Raw genomic sequence first — 20,710 nt, 5'->3', positions numbered from 1 at the left:
AAACCAAAAAAAAAAAAAAAAAAAAAAAAAAAAAAAAAAAAAATTGATTTTCCAGGGGGCTGGAGAAATGGCTCAGAGGTTAAGAGCATTGTCTGCTCTTCCAAAGGTCCTGAGTTCAATTCCCAGCAACCACATGGTGGCTCACAACCATCTGTAATGGGGTCTGGTGCCCTCTTCTGGCCTGCAGGCATACACACAGACAGAATACTGTATACATAATAAATAAATATTTAAAAAAATTGATTTTCCATGCCAAATTATACTGTAAATACTATCATTTTCTAGTTTATGTTACTACATAAAAATCCATGGGCAAGACTAACAGAATTTCTCATTGTCCTGTATAATCTGTTATAATTATTTAATAAGATGAGTGACCATAGAGTCCATTTGTAATTACATACCTGAATTTAAATTCTGAATTTTTAATTTTAGCGACAAGGTAAGTTCTCAGCAGAAGCAATCGTTTTCACATTCTACTTTCCTGTGTGACAACTACAATCAGTTGTTTCTGGGGACTCATCTGTGGGACGTGCTGGGGTCTGTCCAGAGGCAGCTGCCCCCTAAGTGCCCAACACCTCCGGTAATTATCGTGGGGCTGTCTGCTTTCTCTAACGATGGCTGTCTTTCCCCGTGGCGCAGAGCTGTCTGCTGCTGACAACCCTTTGCGTGGAAGTCGGTGACCTTACGCACGGCATGAGAGACGTCTTCCCCAAGGCACAGCATTTACCAGGAGGTTAGGGCAAAAGGAGTGGTAAACTTGAAGCCATATCAGAGACCTTGGGTGCAGAAGATACACAAGGAAAGAAGCTAATATTCAGGTGCTGGGCTCCAAAGCCATCTTGACTAAGCCTGCAGGGGAAGATTTAAATCACAAAGGCATGCTCAGATATGTCTTGGGCAGGCTCGGTGTTCAGGATCCAGTGAACTGAGTCCAGGCTTTTTTCCGGCCCACTTTTCTAATAGGTTCCTATTTTGTAAGGAACTTGGCATATTTCTCTTGCAGATTTCAATATTCCTTCTTTGTTCTATCTTTTCGATGTTTTAACTATATTTCCATGCGAGAGAGTCATTTTTCTTGTCCAATGTTTTTGGCTATGCATTTGTTCCCGTAGATTTGGGGAAATTTATGTTATAATGTCATTAAGTAAGTTTTTCTATGCCTTAATCTTTTTTTTTTTTTTTCGAGACAGGGTTTCTCTGTAGCTTTGGAGCCTGTCCTGGAACTAGCTCTTGTAGACCAGGCTGGTCTCGAACTCACAGAGATCCGCCTGCCTCTGCCTCCTGAGTGCTGGGATTAAAGGCGTGCGCCACCGCCGCCCAGCAGCAGTAAACATTTTTAGAGATAGGGATTCAGAAGACAGATTTAGAATAACCACAGGATAGCTCTTTAACAAGCAGCGTTTTTAGAACTCTTTCTGAGTGTGTTCTAACCCAGCCCAGTGTAAATCCTGGAGGCTGGCTTAGGCCACATTACCTTCACGTGCATCAGCTGGTTGTCAACGGCGATCAGGTGGTTCAGATTCTCCAGCATCTCTAAGTCTTTTATGTCATCGATATTATTGTTGCTGATATTCAAAACAGAGAGGGATTTCTGGGGAAAATGAGCAAAATTAACATCAGTAAGTCACCTAAATACTACATGCAGGGAGCACAAGGGTCAGTGCTTTAGAAGCCTCATAGGTTGCTTTGTAGACATGAAACAAAAGCCATGAAGATTCTGTTCCAGTGTTTTGTGGGTTTTTTTACTATGGAACTTTCAGAGCTCTAGTGTGTGCTATAGCCGACTGTTGCCTCTGGTTCCCTCCATAAGCCCTATGCTCCTCCTCCAGAAGACAATATAAACTATAAAGTAGGGAAGCTACAAAGTAAAGAGAAAAACCACAACCAGTGAACAAGATAGCTCGATGTAGACAAAACGTTTACTGCACCCTAAGCACACGACTGTCCTGTGCTAATCATCATCCAGGGAAGAAGTCATATGACCCGACACAAACGATGTCAGGTTTTATTTTTATCTTTCCCTCTTTAGTTTTTTCTGGATAGTTCATTTGTTCAGAAGCCACTGAAATAATGGATTTCAGTGTTAGCTAATAAAATGAGAACATAAATAACTATATGACAATACTAAATGAGCAATCTTAAAATCTAAGGCTTGTGAATCGATATCAAATCTACCCGCCAAGACAGCCATACATAGTCAACCTTCAGAAAGAAAGTCCTGACATTTAGAAGTTATGCTAGTTTCTATCATTTGTACAATGCAGCACATCTCATCATGACATTTCTGTACATGATATAAAGGACTTTGGTTGTATTTGCCCATGCACTGGCCTTTTCGGACTCTGTCACTAAGAATTTTTTAAGACTTGAGATAATTGAAAAAAATGATACTTTAATATTGAGAATTTCAGAATCTGTGCAAAACCTAAACTAGCAAAAAATGTTTTCAGTGGTGTCCTGTGATAAAGCTGAAACAGAAAATGACAATATGCCTCTTGGAGGTGCTGGACTCTGACAAGATCACAAAATCTCACAGGTCCTGCTAGAAGCATTCCTTCTGGTGGTCATTTCCCTGTAGCAGAAGACACTGGGGGACGGTGCACTTTGACTCCTAAATGGCAGCTCTTAGACTCTTTCTTGCCTGAAAACCTTTAGCAAAACGAGTGTCATATGCCAGGATCAACTGCTTTTTAACACTCATGGACACCTTGAGAAAACCACACAATGATTATTGCTAATTGCTCTGCTCTTAAAGGTGCAGGACTGTTTCAAATAGTTTGTGCCAGGCATTTTGCTGACACAAACCTCTGTGACTTGTAGCTGACCCTGCAACCATTTCCACATAGGCTAGAGAGGAAGCAGTTTCTCCTCCCGGCCCAGCAGAGGGGCCACTGCCACTGAGGACAAACAGGAAAGCAGTGCTGTACACAAACCCAAATCTCCACTTATAGGAAGCGGCAGGAACAGCAAAGCAGCACCTGCAATAGCTGAGCAATGGGTAGGTGGAGCTGCAAAAGTGGCTAAGCAGCTAGCTGCATGCTGACAACTGCAGAGGGGCTAGGCAGCTAGCTGCATGCCGACAACTGCAGGGGCAGTAGGGAGGAGGTGGCATGATAACTGGGTCGCCTCTTTCTTTTCTAACATAAAGGACCACTTCTCAGGTGTACAAGAAACAAGGTTCTTCCATTTCTGGGTGCTGTGAATCAAAATGAATAAAATCCGCACAACTGTGTCCCACTTATAAGTCTCCTGACCCAGGAATGAAGGCAGTGTGACCATGACCCAGAGGGCTTTGAGGATTAGCAGCGAGCCCTGCATCTCACCTCACAGATGGTGACGGGCTGGCCAGCAACACCTCGGGTCCTTAAACCTGGGTTTGTGCACATAGTCACAACCCCAAGCTTTGGGAGGCTGATGCCAGCCTGATGTTTTATCTCAAAAAATCGAAAGACAAAGTTTGCCAAATAATTGTCCCACTCCCTTTTTCTCATAGTTTTCCCTAAAATTTAAAACCATGAGCCATGACAGTCAACACCACCTACATTATGGGCCTGTATCAGAACTTCCATTCACATCCCTCTTTCAGTCCTTCTAGTTAAAGAGGTAGGCACGCCGCCCTGACCTATAGTACCATCATACTAGAGATTGCACAAGAAAACCATCCTCAGGTTTCCAATGGGCAGATCAACAGGATGAGTACGTCCACACTCCGAGCATGCCCTCGCTGACTTATGTCCCACTGCATCCTGCCCAAACTTTCTTATGGCCTTACTGCCAGAGAACGGAGAGTCCTGGGGTCAAACAGAAGCTTTTCTCCCAGGGGAAGCCTCTGGCTTTCAACATGCAGCTCTCTCAGTTCTTCCAGTCCTTCCAAACCTTCTACAACTGCAATGTAATTGCCTCCCAGGTACCTGCAAAACACAGACAGGGCTTCAGATAGGCTTTCTGGGAATGCTGTGGACGTTAAGGATGATAAAAATAGAACAAGCAGGGCAGGGGACAAGGCCGCTGGGTAAACCACTCATTTCACAGGTATGAGGACCTTAGTTTGAATCCCCAGAACCCACATAATGTGGACTTGTTAGGAGCATCTGTAACCCCAGAGCCCCTTGGGTGAGATGGAAGATGGAGACAGAAAGAATCCCCCGACACTCATGGGTCAGGAAGCCCGGAACACAAAGAGACCCTGCCTCAAACAGGGTGGGAGATGAGGACCAACCCCGGAGGTTGTTCTCTGACCTCCACGTCCTCAAAAATGCATGCACACACAGAGAGACAGAAATTATATGCACAGAGTGTTATCTTTCTATCAGACCTATGAAAGTTCCATCTAAACCACAAATTATATTGTTACGCTTAATTTGGTTTAAAATACATTATGTTTTTACATCTTTCAATAGCATTGATTAATTGGACAAACCAATGGGTTTCATTAGTATATTTCATACATGTATATCTTCAATTTTTTAAGTGGGAGGGTTGAAATAGTCTGTACTGAACTGTCTCCCACATTTTATAACCCAGACTATAGGTTTATAAACAGTTTCTGGACCTCACTCCCATGAGTGCTGGATATTGAGACGGGAACTTAGTAGTCTGCATTTGGTGAGTGTTTCCCCATCACCCTATTCTCTTCCCATCCTGAAGACCACAGACCACTTCTAGAAAAATGTGCTAGTTATCCAATCTGGGGAACTTGGATCTGTCAGCCTTCATTGCCCAGTAATAATAATTTTAAAAAAGATTTTATGTATAAGTGTATGTGCATGTTGTGCTGTGTGTGTGTGTGTGCCCGGGGTGCCCTCAGAGGCCAAAACAGGGCACCAGGGCCCCTGGAGCTGGAGTTATATACAATTGTGGGCAGCCAGCGTGGGTAGTGGGAACTGGCCTCAGGTCCTCTGTGAGAGCGGTGTGTACAGTTAAGTGTTGAGCGGCCTGTCTAACCTCCCTAGTAATAATTATCAGCAATCTTTAAATCTGTGTCAGTTATGACCTTTACCTTTGGAAATCAAAGCCCCTTGGGGACTCAGAAGAGCACAAAATTTACCTGAGCTCCATGGGAACCCTGTTGACCGACTGAACTTATGTGAGAATGCTTATCCCTAAAAGCCCATTAGACGATTTTTTCTCCCCACCAAAAGAAAGGTATATCAAGCTGTTTGGATTTTTGAGCCAAGACTTCATTATGTAGCCCAGGCTAGTCTTCAATTTCTAGAAATCCTCTTGCCCCAGGCTTCTGAGAGCTGGGATAACAAGCATGAACCACTATGCCTATCCTATCAGGTTTAATTAAAGCATCAATTATTGTAGTAATATTTCATTTGTATTTTAATAAATAAAGTTTGCCTGAAGATCAGAGAGTAAAACAGCCCCACTGGTCAGCCTTACAGCCTAGGCAGTGGCAATACAGACCTTTAATCCCAGTAGCCACACTAGTTGCCATAGAAACCGGGCAGTGCATTCCTTTAATCCCAGCACTAGAGAGGAATATAAAACAGGAGGAGACAGCTCTCACACCCCGTCTCATTCTGAGATTCCTGGAGGCAGGATCGCCATCTCAGACTGAGGTAGAGGTAAGAGTCAGTGGCTGGCTATTTTGCTTTTCTGACCTTCAGGTTGAACCCCAATTTCTGTTTCTGGGTTTTTATTAATCATGCTACAAATTATTATATTTTATATGAATATATTACATATACTAGGATAAAGTTAAAAGTGAGACCCGTTCCATGAAACTTTTGAGAAATAGATTTAAACCTGCATCCGGTTTAGCTTTGCAACCTAACGAACACTGGAAATGCTTGCACAAGAAAGAAAGGTGAAAAACAGGAGGATTCACAAATAAAAGCACTTACAGCTTCTCCAGTCTCTTCAGGGACCTGAGGTTCTCGATGTAGGAAATGCAATTGTTCTGCAGGTACAAGTGGGTCAGATTCGTGCAATAGTTCAGGTTGGTGACGGCGCTAATGCGGTTATCATATAAATATAAAACGCTCAGGTTTTTGCAGGGAGAGAGGTCGTCCTGAGAAGAAAACAAAACAGGTCCTAGAGTTCTTTCCCTCTGAATGTTTGGATGCTGGGTTTTAAGAAATACTTTGACACTCTACAAATCTCCCTAAGACTCGTACAAAGTAACATTTCTCTGCACTTAGCACACTCCAAATAAGACTGTAACAATCACTAAGTAATTTTGGGCTTTAGAATTCTGTAACTTTTCCAGTAAAATCGCATTTCTTAAGAATTTCTTAAACAGTTTTCATTGGAAGCAATCAGAGGCCTTCCTGAAAGCTGAAACAATGAACAAGTTATTGTCCAAACATCATAACGCAGAGATTGATCTTCCTGCTGGATTCGAAATAAACTGTCACAGCTTATAGTACTGAAAACTGGAAATCATTCAATAGCCCAGAGTAATGGATTAGAGCCAGGTATGGTGGGTGACACACACCTTTGAATTCTGCACTGAAGATGCTGAAGTAGGTGGATCTCTGTAAGTTCAAGACCACCTGGTCTACATGGTGAGTACCAAGCCGGCCAGGGCAAGAGAGAAAGACCCTGACCCCAATAAATGTGGAGGATAAGAAAAACAAACTATGATGATGCTATCAATCTGAGTCCTGTAAAACAAACTTTCATTTCTTTGTACTATCTTGTAGACGTCAGAACAGGAGAATAGTGGTTCACTCTGGCCCACTATTGTGATTATATGAGAAACTAGAGCTGGGTCACATGGTTTCCAAACACCTTTAATCCAGCACTGGGGAGACAAAGGCAGGTGGATTTCTGTGAGTTCAAGGACAGCCAAGACCACATAGAGAGACCCTGTCTCAAAAAAAAGAGAGCAAAATGAGGGCTGGAGAGATGGCTCAGTCACCGGCTGCTCCTCCAGAGGACCCGGGTTCAATTCCCAGCACCCACATGGCAGCTCACCGCTGTCTGTAACTCCAGTTCCAGGGGACCCGACACCTTCACATAGACATACATGCAGGCAAAGCACCAATGCACAAACTAATAAAAATCATTAAAAGGAACAGAACAAGCTGAGCTGTGGTGGCACATGCCTTTACTCCCAGCACTGGGGAAGCAGAGACAGGTTGGTCTGCAGAGCGAGTTCCAGGACAGCCAGGGCTGCACAGAGAAACCTGGTCTAATACAACTGGCCCAGAATGACATATATTGACCTAATTAAATTATATGCAAAAACTTCACCGTTGAACGTTTATTGGGGAGAAGGGGTGACTGGGCATTGAACACAGGGCCTTGGACATGCTGAGTGTACACTGTCACTGAGGTATACTGTCCCCAGTGTTGAAGATTTGTGTCCTTAATTACCCCCCTCCAAGACAGGTCTTACTGGATAGCTCAGGTTAGTCTTGAACTTAAAATCCTCCTAGCTCAACCTCTGAGTGCTGGGTTACAGGCAAGTGCCTAGCTCATTTCTTAAGATTTTGAAGTTTAAAAAGTATTCCAAAGCTCTGGCGTGGTCCAAAAGCAATTGATTTCCAAATCCTGTTTGTTGTGCAAATACAAGTGTATTCCAGGGAAACGGCCACATATGTCTAACAGATATTTGTAAAACACAATGCTATATTTTACAGAAACTTAATATGCTAAGTACCCAAAGAAGGAAATTAAAAGAGAAACATAATATGCTTTCCAGTAAAAATATAGTTAACAAGTTCAATCAAAATAGAATTATTATATTGAGTATGCCCTCAAGCCAATAAAATTTATATTCCTAATTGTGTAAAAATGAAATAATTTAAAGTTCTTACAACTGAATCTATATTTCTGTCTGAAAAATTTATGTGCGTTATTTTCTTCAGACATTGTGTGATGGTTTCTTCTTTTCGGGGTTTAAGATTGCTGTTTTTGGCAATTAAATCCAGAGTCAGTCGAACCATGGTTTCTGTGTAACTGAAACTCTCAGCAAGAACTCCGTTTTAGTACCATGTCCAGAAGCAGGTTTAGCAGGTTTATTATGTCCAACTTTCTAAAAATGAAAGGGAGCAAGAGAGTACTGTGATATAGCAATGTCCCGGAGAGGCGAGTTGCTCTAACTTTCTCATGAACAGCTGCCTGGTAAGCTAGGCTGATGGCATTTATACTTCTAGTATTTTCTACATTTCCAGAAAACCTTCATTATAACACTTAAAGCCAAGGCCAGGTGTGGTGGCACATGCTTTGGAAGGCAGTGACAGGCAGTTTTCTGTTGAGTTGGAGGCTAGCTTGGTCTACAGAGCCAGTTCCAGGACAGGCTTCAAAGCCACCCAAACCAAACCAAAACAAAGCAAGACCCCAAAACCGACGAAGCAACAAAACATTTAAAACATGGAAACAAGGGGCTGGAGAGATGGCTCAGCGGTTAAGAGCATTGCCTGCTCTTCCAAAGGTCCTGAGTTCAATTCCCAGCAACCACATGGTGGCTCACAACCATCTGTAATGAGGTCTGGTGCCCTCTTCTGGCCTGCAGGCACACACACAGACAGAATATTGTATACACAACAAATAAATATTTTAAAAAAACATGAAAACTAGTTAAATGCACAACACTTATCTGCCTTTATTGTTTGCTTTCTGGAATAGGATCTAGCCGTGTAACCCAGGCTGGCTTGAAACTTGCTGCCATCCACAAAGTGGTGGCAGACTTGGCCTCCTCCTCGTCCGTATTTTTAGAAGGTCTCACGCCCAGGCTAGTCTCCAGTTTGGGATCTTTCTGCCTAGCCTTCAGTTCTGAGATTAAAGGCTTAAAGCACCGTGCCTTCCTTCCAAATGTAGATACTTTCCTCCCCTGGGGCAGTAATGAACTGCTGTGTGCACCTCCTTTTCCTCCTCCCACTCCACTTTTTTCCTAGTGCTGGGACAGAATCCTGGGGGGGGGCACTGCATGCTAGGTAATCACTTTAACATCAAGCTACATCCCGTGCCCTGAGCTGAACATCTTTTCAAAAGTTTATTTATTCTCTCTGATTAAGAAAGGACCTCCAGGAAAACTGCCCAATGCTCTTATTTCATGGATGGAGAAATTAAGCCCCAGAGAGCTAGTCCAGGCTTTTCAAAGTGCCAGCTGAGGCTGGAGCCAGTGCCTCACTCCCCATAGGAACTGGCGCAGCATCTCCAAACCCCAAGTTACACACAGAATGATACAAAACACTTGCCATGGGCCAGGCCTAGATATTGTATGTCATGCCAGAAAAATGGCAACAAAAAGCAGCGTTTTTCAATGCAGATTGCTGAGTTCAAATATTAGCTTCCCTGCTCGCTGGCAAAACAATCTTCAAGCATTTTGTATAATAAATTTAAGGCAAGGTGCATTCACGAGGACCTACATTTGATCCCTTGCACCACAAAAATAAATTATAAATAAAAAACCAATGTTAAACCTATGTGGTGCGTGTGTGAGTGTGTGGCAGGAACGCCTGTGTGGTGATACTACCTGTACTCTAGCAGCTGAGGAGGCCGAGGCAAGAGGATTGCTTGAGTTCTTGTGAAGATGTGAAAACCTGTCTTAAAATAACTATATAAGGCTGGGTGGTGATGGAGCACAACTTCAATGCCAGCAGTTAGGAGGCAGAAGCAGGCGAATCTCTGTGAGTTCGAGGCCAGCCTGGTCTACAGAGTGAGTTCCAGGACAACCAGGGCTACACAGAGAAGCCCTGTATCAAAACACCAAAAACAAACAAACAAACAAACAAAAAAACTATATAAAATAGGATAGTTCTACCAGGTCAAAGGACTGTGTGGAAATGCATGCAGGTATGTCTGCCTGCCAAGGGCAGTCACAAATGTAAGCAACACAAAATGGCAAACTTTGAAAAACATTGTCATTTTTTCATTTTTTTTTTGTAATTTGGCTATGAGGTTCACAGGTATGAACTTTGTAGATGACAATAACATTGCAATATCAAAAGGTTGGCCATCTCTGTGAGTGTTCTGTGCAGCGTCTGACAGAGGTCAGAAATATTTGTCACCTTATGATTCTGTTGCTGTTTTGTCCACAGATGGAGTAATTTCACACTTCAATCTCGATAGCATCAGGACTATTAAATGGGAGCATGCTTTCAAATAGAATATTATTTTATATAAGGCTCACAGGACCCACACAAAAGCTTAAAATATTAAACACTAATAATATATCAAGTTTAACACGATGGCTCATAAACATAGTATTTGTGAGGTGGATGCAGGAGAGATCAGGAGTTCAAGGCCAGCCACAGCTACACAGGAATTTTAGGTCAGTCTGGAATATATGAGACCCTGCTTCAAAAAAACAAAACAAAACAAACAAACAAACAAACAAACAGAAAGAAAACAAATGCAGGTGTGTCTGTGTGTGTGTATGTATGTGTGTGCGGATGTATGAGTATATATGTGTGTGTGTATGTGTGTGTGTGCGGATGTATGAGTATATATGTGTGTGTGTATGTGTGTGTACATATGTATGTATGTTGTGTGTATGTGTGTATGTATGTATGTATGTGCGTATGTATGTGTGTTGTGTGTATGTGTGTATGTATGTGTGTGCATATGTATGAGTATATGTGTGTGTATGTATATGTGTGTGTGTTGTAGCTCAGTGTGTCTAACACTCACAAGGTCCTGGATTCACCCGGTACTGAATACACTAACAAACCACAGACACCTCTACTTTTCTCCCCTCCATCCCTTCAGATTTGGACACTGCTATTCATTTGTGCACTGGTTTTCTTTCAAATGTCCCACACGCCTGAAAAGCACAGGTTCCCCAGCACACACACAACTGTGCAAGTCATCAGTGTCAGCGTCCCCTTCTCCTGTTTACCGTTTGTTCTGGAGAGCCATCTGGTTTACCCCACACAGCTCTCGAGTGCTGTACTGCTGTAGTTTGTTTTTCTCAAGCACGACTCTGGGTCTTTCTCTATTTTGCTTTTGCAGTGCTGCCTTTATGTTTCTCGTCTATTTTGTCTTTAGCACAAGGTTTAATCTAGAAGCAACTATGCCTGGACTGCACGTCTTAATGTCACTGTATGCTCCCAAACTGTTCTTCAGTGGGGCTTTGACTACTGGCAGTGTCCCCATGGGTGCAGCTGTAGCTCTGATAGAAACTGTTTTTAACTTGGATTTTAACTGGACACTCTTGACACTAGATCCTCTTTCTGCTAATTACTATTTCCATATCTCATTTTTCCTACTGGGTTGTGTACCCAAATCGTGACATGGAGACAGACTTCATATTAGTTGTGAGTGTTTGTCTTAGCTTAGGCTCATTTCTGGCTAGCTCTTTTTGACTTAAATTAACCTGTTTCTCTTTATCTACCTTTTGTCTCAGGGCTTTTGCTTCTCTGTTTTCCTGCATATCTTACTGTCACTGCTTCTTGTGTCTGTCTGTCTGGAGACTGCATGACTTCTTGACCCGGGCATGTCCCTCCCTTTCTTCCTCATTCTCTTCTCCTCCTCCTCCTTCTTCCTCTCATTCTTTCCTTCTCTCCCAAGCCTAGATTTCTCCACCTATCTATTTTCTCAACCTGTCAATCCTGTGAGTCTGTTCTCATGTCTAGCTATTGGCTGCTCAGCTTTTCATTAGACCAATTAGGCACTTTAGGCAGGCAAGGTGAAACAGATACAGCACATCTTTCCATAATCAAACACACAACCTTACATCATTATACAAATGCAGCATAAACAAATGCAACACACTTTTCACAGCTAAAGTAATATCCTGCAGCATAAACAAATAAAACACTTTACATAGTTAAAGTATTGAGCAACAGGGCTGTGATGTGATAGGTACGTTTTAGAATGCATGCCCATTCCTCCTGGGTAACGACTGTCACTGATGGAATTTGTTCTCTTTCCCCAGGCCCCGGGTTCTCCTTGCTTCCTCGTTTCACTTGGTTTTAACAGTCTCCTAAAAACGCACAGCTTTTTTTAAAAAAATAAATTTATTCTCTCATATATTACATTTTGACTCTAGTTTCCCCTCCTTCTTCTCCTTCCCCCTGCCCCCACCCACCCATTCCTCCATTTCTCTTCAGAATGGGGCAAGCCTCCTAGGGACATTAACCATGCACGGCCTATCAATTTCCAGTAAAATGCACTGGAGAGATGGCTCAGAGGTTAAGAACACTGCCTGCTCTTCCAAAGGTCCTGAGTTCAATTCCCAGCAACCACATGGTGGCTCACAACCATCTGTAATGAGATCTTGTGCTCTCTTCCGAACTGCAGGCATACAGAATGCTGTATACATTAAAACAAAATTCCAGGAAGACTAGGCACCACCTCTCTTGCTAAGGCTGGATGAGGTGACCCAGTGGTAGAGAAAGGATCCCAAAAGTAGGCAAAAGAGTCAGAGATAGGCCTACTCCCCCTGTTGGGAGTTCCACAAGACCACGGAATACAACCATAACATGTACTGCAGAGGGCCTATGTCATACTGCAGAGGGCCTATGTCAGAACCGTGTAGGCTTCCTTTCATAGCAGGGTTTCTCTGTGTAGCCCTGGCTGTCCTGGAACTCTCTGTAGATCAGGCTGGTCTCGAACTCACAGAGACCCATCTGCCTCTGCCTCCTGAGTGCTGGGATTAAAGGCATGAGCCACCACCACCTGGCATAGCATTTTTTTTTCTGAAAGCAGTCAAATGTATTGTTTTCTTTTTGGCTTATAAGCCAGAAAGGTAGGGGAAGCAATTCCTTCCTTACTCCAAATTTAAAACGACAATCCAATATTTTCTTTTAAACTTGTTCACATTCTGCTAGACAAATTTTGTTCTTTTATCTGGAATTGCTCAACACATATGAGGCGAGAGAGACTTGAATGTATATTTTTCCTAGTGGGAACTAGCTACCCAATACACTATGCAAAAGTATTTTCTCTTCCCTTCATTTATGCCTCTGTTGGCATGGCAACACTGTTTTCTAAGTTCAGACCAATAGTATCTTTTCACTTTGGCTATTCTTGGTCATTGACTCTTTTATATAAATATTTGACATTGGCGTGTTTCATAAAAAGACCCTTTCAGGATTGTGTTAGGAACTGCACTGGATTTTTAATGGGCCGTGGGTCTTCATAAGGGAGGCTCAAGGCACTGGCATCTGGACTGAAAAAGGACTAGCAGGTTGTGAAACGGTGAGGGGAACAGGATTTGGGCTAAAGGAGTTGATTAAAAGTGAGCATAAGGGTTGGTATAAAAATGCTGGGGTGGTTTTCTTTTTATAGATTGCCCTATCCTTGATGATAAAATGATTCTTTTCCTTCTTGAATGGGAAAAGGTGCTTTTCACGTGGGAAGCAAGCAGGTAGGCAGGCAGCTAGGTGGACAGTGGAAAAAGGCTAGCGGAAGGGGCGAGGGGCGGGGCGGGGCGGGGCGGGGCGGGGCGAGGAGGGGGCGGGCAGGCAGTCACAAATCTTGTACCTGCGCTGATATCAAGTTAGTGTGCCAGAGCGGCCTATTCCAGAACGGCCTATTCTTAATTCTTTAACCACAAGAGAATTCTGTCTAAAAGTTGCTGCTTCTGAAAATTAAACAGATTTGAAAAGCGGCGGCAGAGCTGGTGGCACACACTCATAATCCCCGAATTTAGGAGGTAGAAGAAGGAAATTCAAGGGCAGTTCTGGCTGAGTGAGTGTAGCCTGGGCTACAGAAGACTGTTTCGAAAAGAGGACGCAAATATTTAAAATATTTTTAAATCAGGAGAAGGCCAATGAATGTAATCAAAAAGCTATAGGAAAACATTCCAGGGGCTCAACTACGGAAAGGGAGAGACTCACATCAGCCCACAACATAAAATACAAATCATAAGCTGCATGCATAGTAGCAGTTCACGAAAACTGTTTTGTCAAAAACATTTGTCAAAAACCATTCCTTTTAGTAAGCCAGCACCAACTCCAGCTTTACTGGTATTTGTAGTTTCATTATTTTAGAGAAATAATAAGTTCCAGGGGCTTAAACTACATCAGTGGTTGAATTTGTATACATCTTAGAACATAATAAAAACAATAATGTGTTTTCTCTGAAAACACATCGTTTCCCATAATACCCCCACTAGCTAACTATTATCAGCTCAATTACTAGGACGCATCTGCATCTTGGCAGGAGCCAGAGGGAATTGCTTAGAGCTGTTTCAGGGCGCTCTGGGATCCCATCTTGATGGCTCCTTAGCCGGCTTTCATCCCCCAGGCTCCTGTAGGCCTGGTAAAAAGGACAGTTTTGGAATTGGTTTCTACCTACATTCCTTTTTAGGAAGTCGCTGCGTTCAGTGGCTTTCAGATGCTCTAAATGGCGGGCTTCAGCCCTCAAAAGTTTCCAAAGCCTGGATCATGCTCCCTCGCCTCCTCTCCACCCTGCCTGGGGCCACTAGACCGCTTCCAGCCTGGCCCGCTGGTCCAAACTAGTCTTCCAGACTGTCTGGGGTTCTGGGTGTTTAGGGACAGGCCTCAGGGACCTGCATTTTAATCACTATTGAAGTCTGCGTTCAGAAACGCCCCTGGCTAGGGTTTCCCTGGACGTCTCACCGCTCCCGAGTCCAGGGTCCAGTCCGGTCTGTAACTGGTTTGGTCAGTGTCCTTGTGCCAGTCTCGGCAAGGCCAGCGGACGGTTGCCAGGCGACCAGATGCTCCGAAACGCCCCTCTTGTCGAGGAAGTCTCGCGACATCTGGAAGCGTGCAGCACGGGTTCTGGCTCTTTGTGACACGGGACAGAAGAGCTGATGTTGTGCACTAATGATCCCAAGACAGGGCCAGTTAGTTTGAACGGAACAAGATTGCATCTCCATCATCTTTGATTATTTCAGTGCCCAGTAACCACACCTGCCCCAGAACAGACCCAAAAAGGAATTGCCTGAAGCCGGTACTCCACCTTTCTAGGATAAAATCTAAACTTAGGGTAATACTAAGGCCGTTTATCATGGCTCTCCTCACGGCTTGCCACTTGCGGTCCTCCGGTCAGGAGTCTCTGGTAGGTTTGTGAGTTCGAGCCCAGCCTCGTCTACAGAGCTAGCTCCAGAACATCCAGGGACACACAAAGAAACCCTGTCTCAGGCCAGGCAGTGGTGGCGCTGGCCTTGAACTCCAGCATTCCGGAGCCAGAGGCAGGCGGATCTCTGGAAGTTCTCAAAAAAAAAAAAACCGAACACATTCCCTTGGGTTGGCTTGTAGTGCGTGCCTTTAATCCTAGCACTTGAGAAGCAGAGGCAAGTGTATCTCTGAATTCCAGGCCAGCTTGGTCTACATGGAGAGTTCCTCCTAGCTAGCCATGGCTACATAGAGACCTTGTCTCTACAAACTAAAATAAAACAATCCATTTTCCAGCCTTTGAGGTGGAACGTGCATGTTTTCTTCCCTCTTACACTCTTTGTTCCCCCTTATCTCAGTTTAGGTCCCTACATCCTTTCAGAAAACCTCAATACTGTGTCTTGTTAGTTTCTATTTCCTCCAACAACTAGTATGAAGTTCTTTCCCGTAACAAGAATCTGCCTGTGTTACGCATGTCTCAAAAAACAAAAACAAAAAGATATACTGAGGACAAGCATTCTTTTTACCTCCACTGTCAATGGGTGTGAACGTGCTGTGTATGCTAGTGCCCACTTGATAGATAAATGTTTGTAAAAGGAATAGCGTAAATGAAAGACATTTGGGCGGTGGTGGCGCACACCTTTAATCCCAGCACTCATGAGGCAGAGGCAGGCGGATCTCTGTGAGTTCGAAGCCAGCCTGGTCTACAGAGCGAGTTCCAGGACAGCTAAGGCTGTTACACCGAGAACCTTGTCTCGAAAAACCATAAAAAGGACGACAACACAGGAACCGTCATTCACAGTGGAAAGGATTCACTGGCAGTGGGGTGGGCTAAGAAGGCTGGGTATAAAGAACAGTGCGCACTGGGAGATGGCCAGTGCCAGCTGTGGACCTGGCTAGAGGGAAGGAAGGTTGTCGGGGCCGGTTTTTGAGCAGGAAGCTTAAAGCCCATAGGACAGTCCAGTCATCGGGTTTGCAGATAAGAAAAGTCCTGTTCTAGAGAGAGTTGAAAGAAGCCTGTGTTAAGTGTAGAAGGCACACGTCTGACTTCAAGGCCAGTTCTCCTTCTATCGTATCTCCTGACCCTTAGCATCAGAGCCGCCTAGGAAGAGGTGAATGGGGCAGAGGAGCCTTAACTCCACTCACCATAGGGCTGTTTGTTTCTGAGTCCATTCGTTTAGACAGTCATGGCCCAGTTCAGTCGGAGATACATGGAAATGCATGGTCTTGGGAGACATCTTTAAACAATGTTTGCGTTCACTTATTTTGTGGGTAAGTATGTATGCACATGGAGGTCAGAGGGCAACTGGAGGAAGTTGGTTCTTTCTTTCCACTGTGTGGGTTAGGGGGATCAAACTCAGGCCGAAAGGCTCAGCGGCAAGCGCCTGTACCCACTGGGGCATTTAGGGAAAGGCACGGGGCAGAAGCTGAAGATAATCTCCAAGTGTTGGGAGAAAGGTGTAACCCTGGAGAAAGAGGTGACAAGGGATGTGAGGGGTGGGAATGTTTGGTTCGTACCCTAAGGGTGAGGTGAGATACACTTTAATAAAATACCCCATATGTAATAAAACCATTACTGAAACCAGTGGTGGTGAGGGTAGAGGAGAGAGAGATGGCAAAAAAGAGCCGGTATAGATGCGTCAGCAGTAAACAGAAAGGGAGTAAAGATTCAGTCTCCAAAGCCTGATATTCAGTCACGCTGAGGGGAAAAGCTAAGGAAGGACAAGAGGGAAAAGAATAACTAAAACACCAGGCCACACGCCAGATGCCCATCTTATGTGGTTATGGACCATTCCGTGGGGACAACAGCCTCAACAAGGGATACGGGCCGACTCACGCTCTGTATGTAGCATTGAGACCACTGTTAACCCTGCTAGAGGCCTTGCTTAGCTATTGAGTTTAGTAAGTCATAAGACTCGCTTGCTCTGCAAGTCTTGGTCTTAGAAAATTTTCATAGCTCATCAAAAGGGATATGCTCTCATTTGTGGTGAAGCTATGTGCACTTTTACTTAGGTTTTATTTTTGAGATCGTTTCTTATGTTTTATTTTTGAGATCGTTTCTCACTATGCAGCCCTGACTGATCTCAAACCTCACAGGCTCACAGGGTCCTCCTCTGAGTCCTGGGTAGCTGGGACTGTTCAGGTGACCACACCTGGCTACACACACCTGTAAATGTGCAATATGACATGTAGATATACACATGGACTTACTTAATAGTGGCCACTTTTTGGTGGCAAGATTATGACGAGGGTTTTCCTCTATTTTTAGTAGCCAGGGTTATGAAAAAAATGATAAAATTATATTTTGAAACTTCATTTTGGATCCTCTTCATGAGGTTGAAAGTCACTTTGTGATTATTTATGCTTATAATAATTGAATTACTAATTAATATGAGTGTGGGGGGTGTTTGAGTATATATGGGTATGGATGCGTGTATAAAAACATGTGGGAAGCCGGGCGGTGGTGGCGCACGCCTTTAATCCCAGCACTCGGGAGGCAGAGGCAGGCAGATCTCTGAGTTCGAGGCCAGCCTGGTCTACAAGAGCTAGTTCCAGGACAGACTCTAGAAACTACAGGGAAACCTGGTCTCGAAAAACCAAAAAAAAAAAGTGGGTGCACATGCATATGTGTGTGTGAGTGTAGACAGCAGAGATCAACACTGGGTGTCTTCTATTGTATTCAATCCTTAAAAAACTAACGTGTGTGTGTGCATGCATGTGTGTGTGCGTGCATGTGTGTGAATGCATGTGTGTGCATGTGTGCGTGCGCGTGTATGCGTGTGTGTGTGTGTGTGTGTGTGTGTGTGTGTGTGGACCTGAAGAAGCCAGGGGGCATCCGATTCCTTTGAGCAGCAGTTACAAGCAGTTGTAGACAGCTGTCTGTAGGGATTGGCGCTCAGATCTCTAGAAGAGCAGGAATGCTCTCAACTGCTGAGCCATCTCTGCAGCCCTCTACACCACGTTACTATTATGATTAGGGTTATTATTACTATTATTTTTATTGAAACAGGGTTTCTATGTGTAGTTTTGGCTGTCCTGAAACTAGCTCTGTAAACCAGGCTGGCCTCAAACTCATAGAGATCCACCTGCCTCTGCCTCCCGAGTTCTGGAATTGTGCACCACCACTGCCTGACTACATCTTGTTTTCACTGTTCCTCCTGGTGAATCTGGAGCTTGTCCACTGGATTAGGCTGGGGAGTCGATAAACAAGGATCCCTTGTCTCTGAGGAGAGACACACACTACAGCACCCAGCTTTCTCCATGGGTGCTGGGGATCTGAACCCAGGGCCTCGTGTTTGTACAGCAAGCACTTTGCCAACCTGGTCCACTTCTCCAAACCCACTAACTATTTTTTTTTTTAATGCAATTAGTTAGCTTAAGAGAACGTATTCCCTTGTTAAGATGCGAACTCTAACTCCTGCCCAGGGCACGGTGGGAACCAGTCGCCTGTGCGTTTTCCAGCGAGGCAGAAATTTGGCAAGCTACGAGAAATTCTCTTCCGTATCACATGTCTGAGTCAAGCACAAAATACTGTGAGCTTTACACTTGACAGGTGCTGGGGAACTTACATTTGCTAAAAGAAGTAAGTCTCAAGAATCACTTTGGAAGCATGGTGCTAAAATCACACGTTTAAACGCCTCAGCTGGAGCTTCCAAGGCCCTCTCGCCAGAGGCAGGCTTTCTCTTCCGCATGCTGTTCCGGCTTTGTCCATCAACGTTTCCTGAGTTCATACCGCACAGAACTGTGGGAAGCACTAAGCCCGACGCTGGTGATTAAGTCTCCTTCACTGAGAAACAAATTAAAAGGCCCAGAAAGGTCCGTGGTTAGCACATAACCCCGCGTAGAAAGATGCATGTTTTTCAGGCTGCCACTTCCTTCTCTGTTCGTTTTGTAAGAAGGAGGAACATTAGTGATCTGCAGGCAGGCATCTGACTATAGTCTGAATGGTCACACTTCTTGGTATCCAAGCCCCTGAGTGATCCCCACAGTGGCATGGCCACCGGACCTAGAGACTTGGCCTAGCCAATAGTAAAGAAAACATGTGCATGTCATTACAATGATTAGGCCACAATAGACGGTGGCTAATGTTTTGCTGGCTGAATCCCCATAGCATGTGTGAGTTTCCCTCTTTAATAAAGCTGGCTATAGTTTAGGGAAGCCACTTGATGAAGAAGGACCCAAAGAAAGACTCCAACCTGTTATTAGTGAAAACTTGAGACTTTTGGTCCAAGGAGAAAGAACCAATAACACCCCTGTTGGAGCTACAGAGCTAATCTTTTCCCAGTTGAACCTCACCTCTGGCAAACGCTTGATTATAATCTTGTGAGAGAGTCTGAAGTCAAGGACCAAGACTTCTAGTTCATGAAATCTTTACAAGGAAAAGTGTGTTGGGTTTTGGGGTGATCTGGAAATAATGGAAAATCCTCTTAGGGAGAGAGAGTGTTATCAGGGAGCTGGGTCGTGACTTCCCTTTCAAAGGACATTGCCAACGTGTGTTTAGAAAGGCAACTGACTACAGGAGAGGGTAGCTTACTTGGAACAAAAGATTTCACATAGAAGCTGGAAGCTACATAGTTCCTTCTGGTTATGGAGGATACAGTTTCTTTTTTCTTTTTTAAGATTTAGTTATTAATTATAATACAGTGTTTTACCTGCATGTATGCTTCAGGCCAGAAGAGGGCACCGGCTCTCATTACAGGTGGTTGTGAGCCACTATGTGGTTGCTGGGAATTGAACTCAGGACCTCTGGAAGAGCAGTCAGTGCTCTTAACCTCTGAGCCATCTCTCCAGGCCAGAGGATACAGTTTTTATTTTTGATTTCTTTATCCCAGAGATGATCATGTATTTGAGAGCCCCTGCAGAGGAACAGGCACCTTCTAAAGGCACCATGGACAAGGTATGGGCCCTGGTAACAGCTCATTTGTACATAACTTGACTTTGTAACTGATTTACAACGGATGTCATTATTATATCACATCACCTATAAACAGTGCATGCATAGGTCAATATATATAATAACCCACAGTATTTCTGCTGTGCTTCAGACCTATGCATCCAACTGACTTCTAAACTCTCAACCTACCTGGGTTGCAGGCCATAGAGGCATTGGCGCTCCAGCTTCCCAAACAAACGTGTCACGCTTCTTCAAGTCTCTGTTTTCCCCACAGTTCACCCTACTTCACCACGCAGAGCCTGACGGCTTTCCAACATGCTCACGCGTTAGCTCCTCCACCAGATGCAGTCAACAAATTCCATCCGCTTTTCCTCAGAATGGCTTTGTCATGTTCTGCTTTTTGTTCGTTCTGTTTTTTTTCTGAGACAGGGTTTCTCTCTATAACCTTGGTTGTCCTAAAATTCACTCTGAAGACCCAGCTGGCCTCAAACTCACAGAGATCTGCCTGCTTCTGCCTTCAGAGTGCTGGGATTAAAGGCCTGCACCACCACCATCCAGCCATGTTCTGCTTTTTTTTAAAGTTCTGTTAATTTGAGTTCATTTTTTCCCCCTGAATGCCTTTTATGTCTACTATACTAGATTATTTCTTGGGCTTGGTTCCCTCCTATCTGTCACTAGAGAACAAGCTATAATAAACACGCTTATTTAATAGCATGAGATTTGGCTATAATAAACACATTTATTTAATAGCATGAGATGTGGCTATAATAAACACGTTTATTTAATAGCATGAGATGTGGCTATAATAAAGAACCTCACCTCCAAATCA

General features: G+C 44.0%; 1 protein-coding gene across 1 annotated transcript; it reads right to left on the bottom strand.

The window, feature by feature from the left end:
• Positions 1 to 640: 640 nt before the first annotated feature.
• Positions 641 to 14,550, bottom strand: Ppp1r42 (protein phosphatase 1 regulatory subunit 42). The gene is made up of 6 exons (XM_038348208.1): positions 14,490 to 14,550; positions 7,776 to 7,993; positions 5,856 to 6,022; positions 3,776 to 3,914; positions 1,478 to 1,594; positions 641 to 852 (listed from the first exon to the last, which is right to left on the bottom strand). Exons 2-6 carry the CDS (start codon positions 7,902 to 7,904, stop codon positions 847 to 849), a joined length of 558 nt encoding a protein of 185 aa, XP_038204136.1. The 5' UTR covers positions 7,905 to 7,993; positions 14,490 to 14,550; the 3' UTR covers positions 641 to 846.
• Between the last annotated feature and the right edge of the window lie 6,160 nt (positions 14,551 to 20,710).

Source organism: Arvicola amphibius, chromosome 11 (genome assembly GCF_903992535.2).
Source record: "Arvicola amphibius chromosome 11, mArvAmp1.2, whole genome shotgun sequence".
Taxonomy (NCBI): Eukaryota; Metazoa; Chordata; class Mammalia; order Rodentia; family Cricetidae; genus Arvicola; species Arvicola amphibius.
Note: the sequence above shows the minus strand (reverse complement) of the source record. Positions and strands in the feature narration are given on the sequence as shown.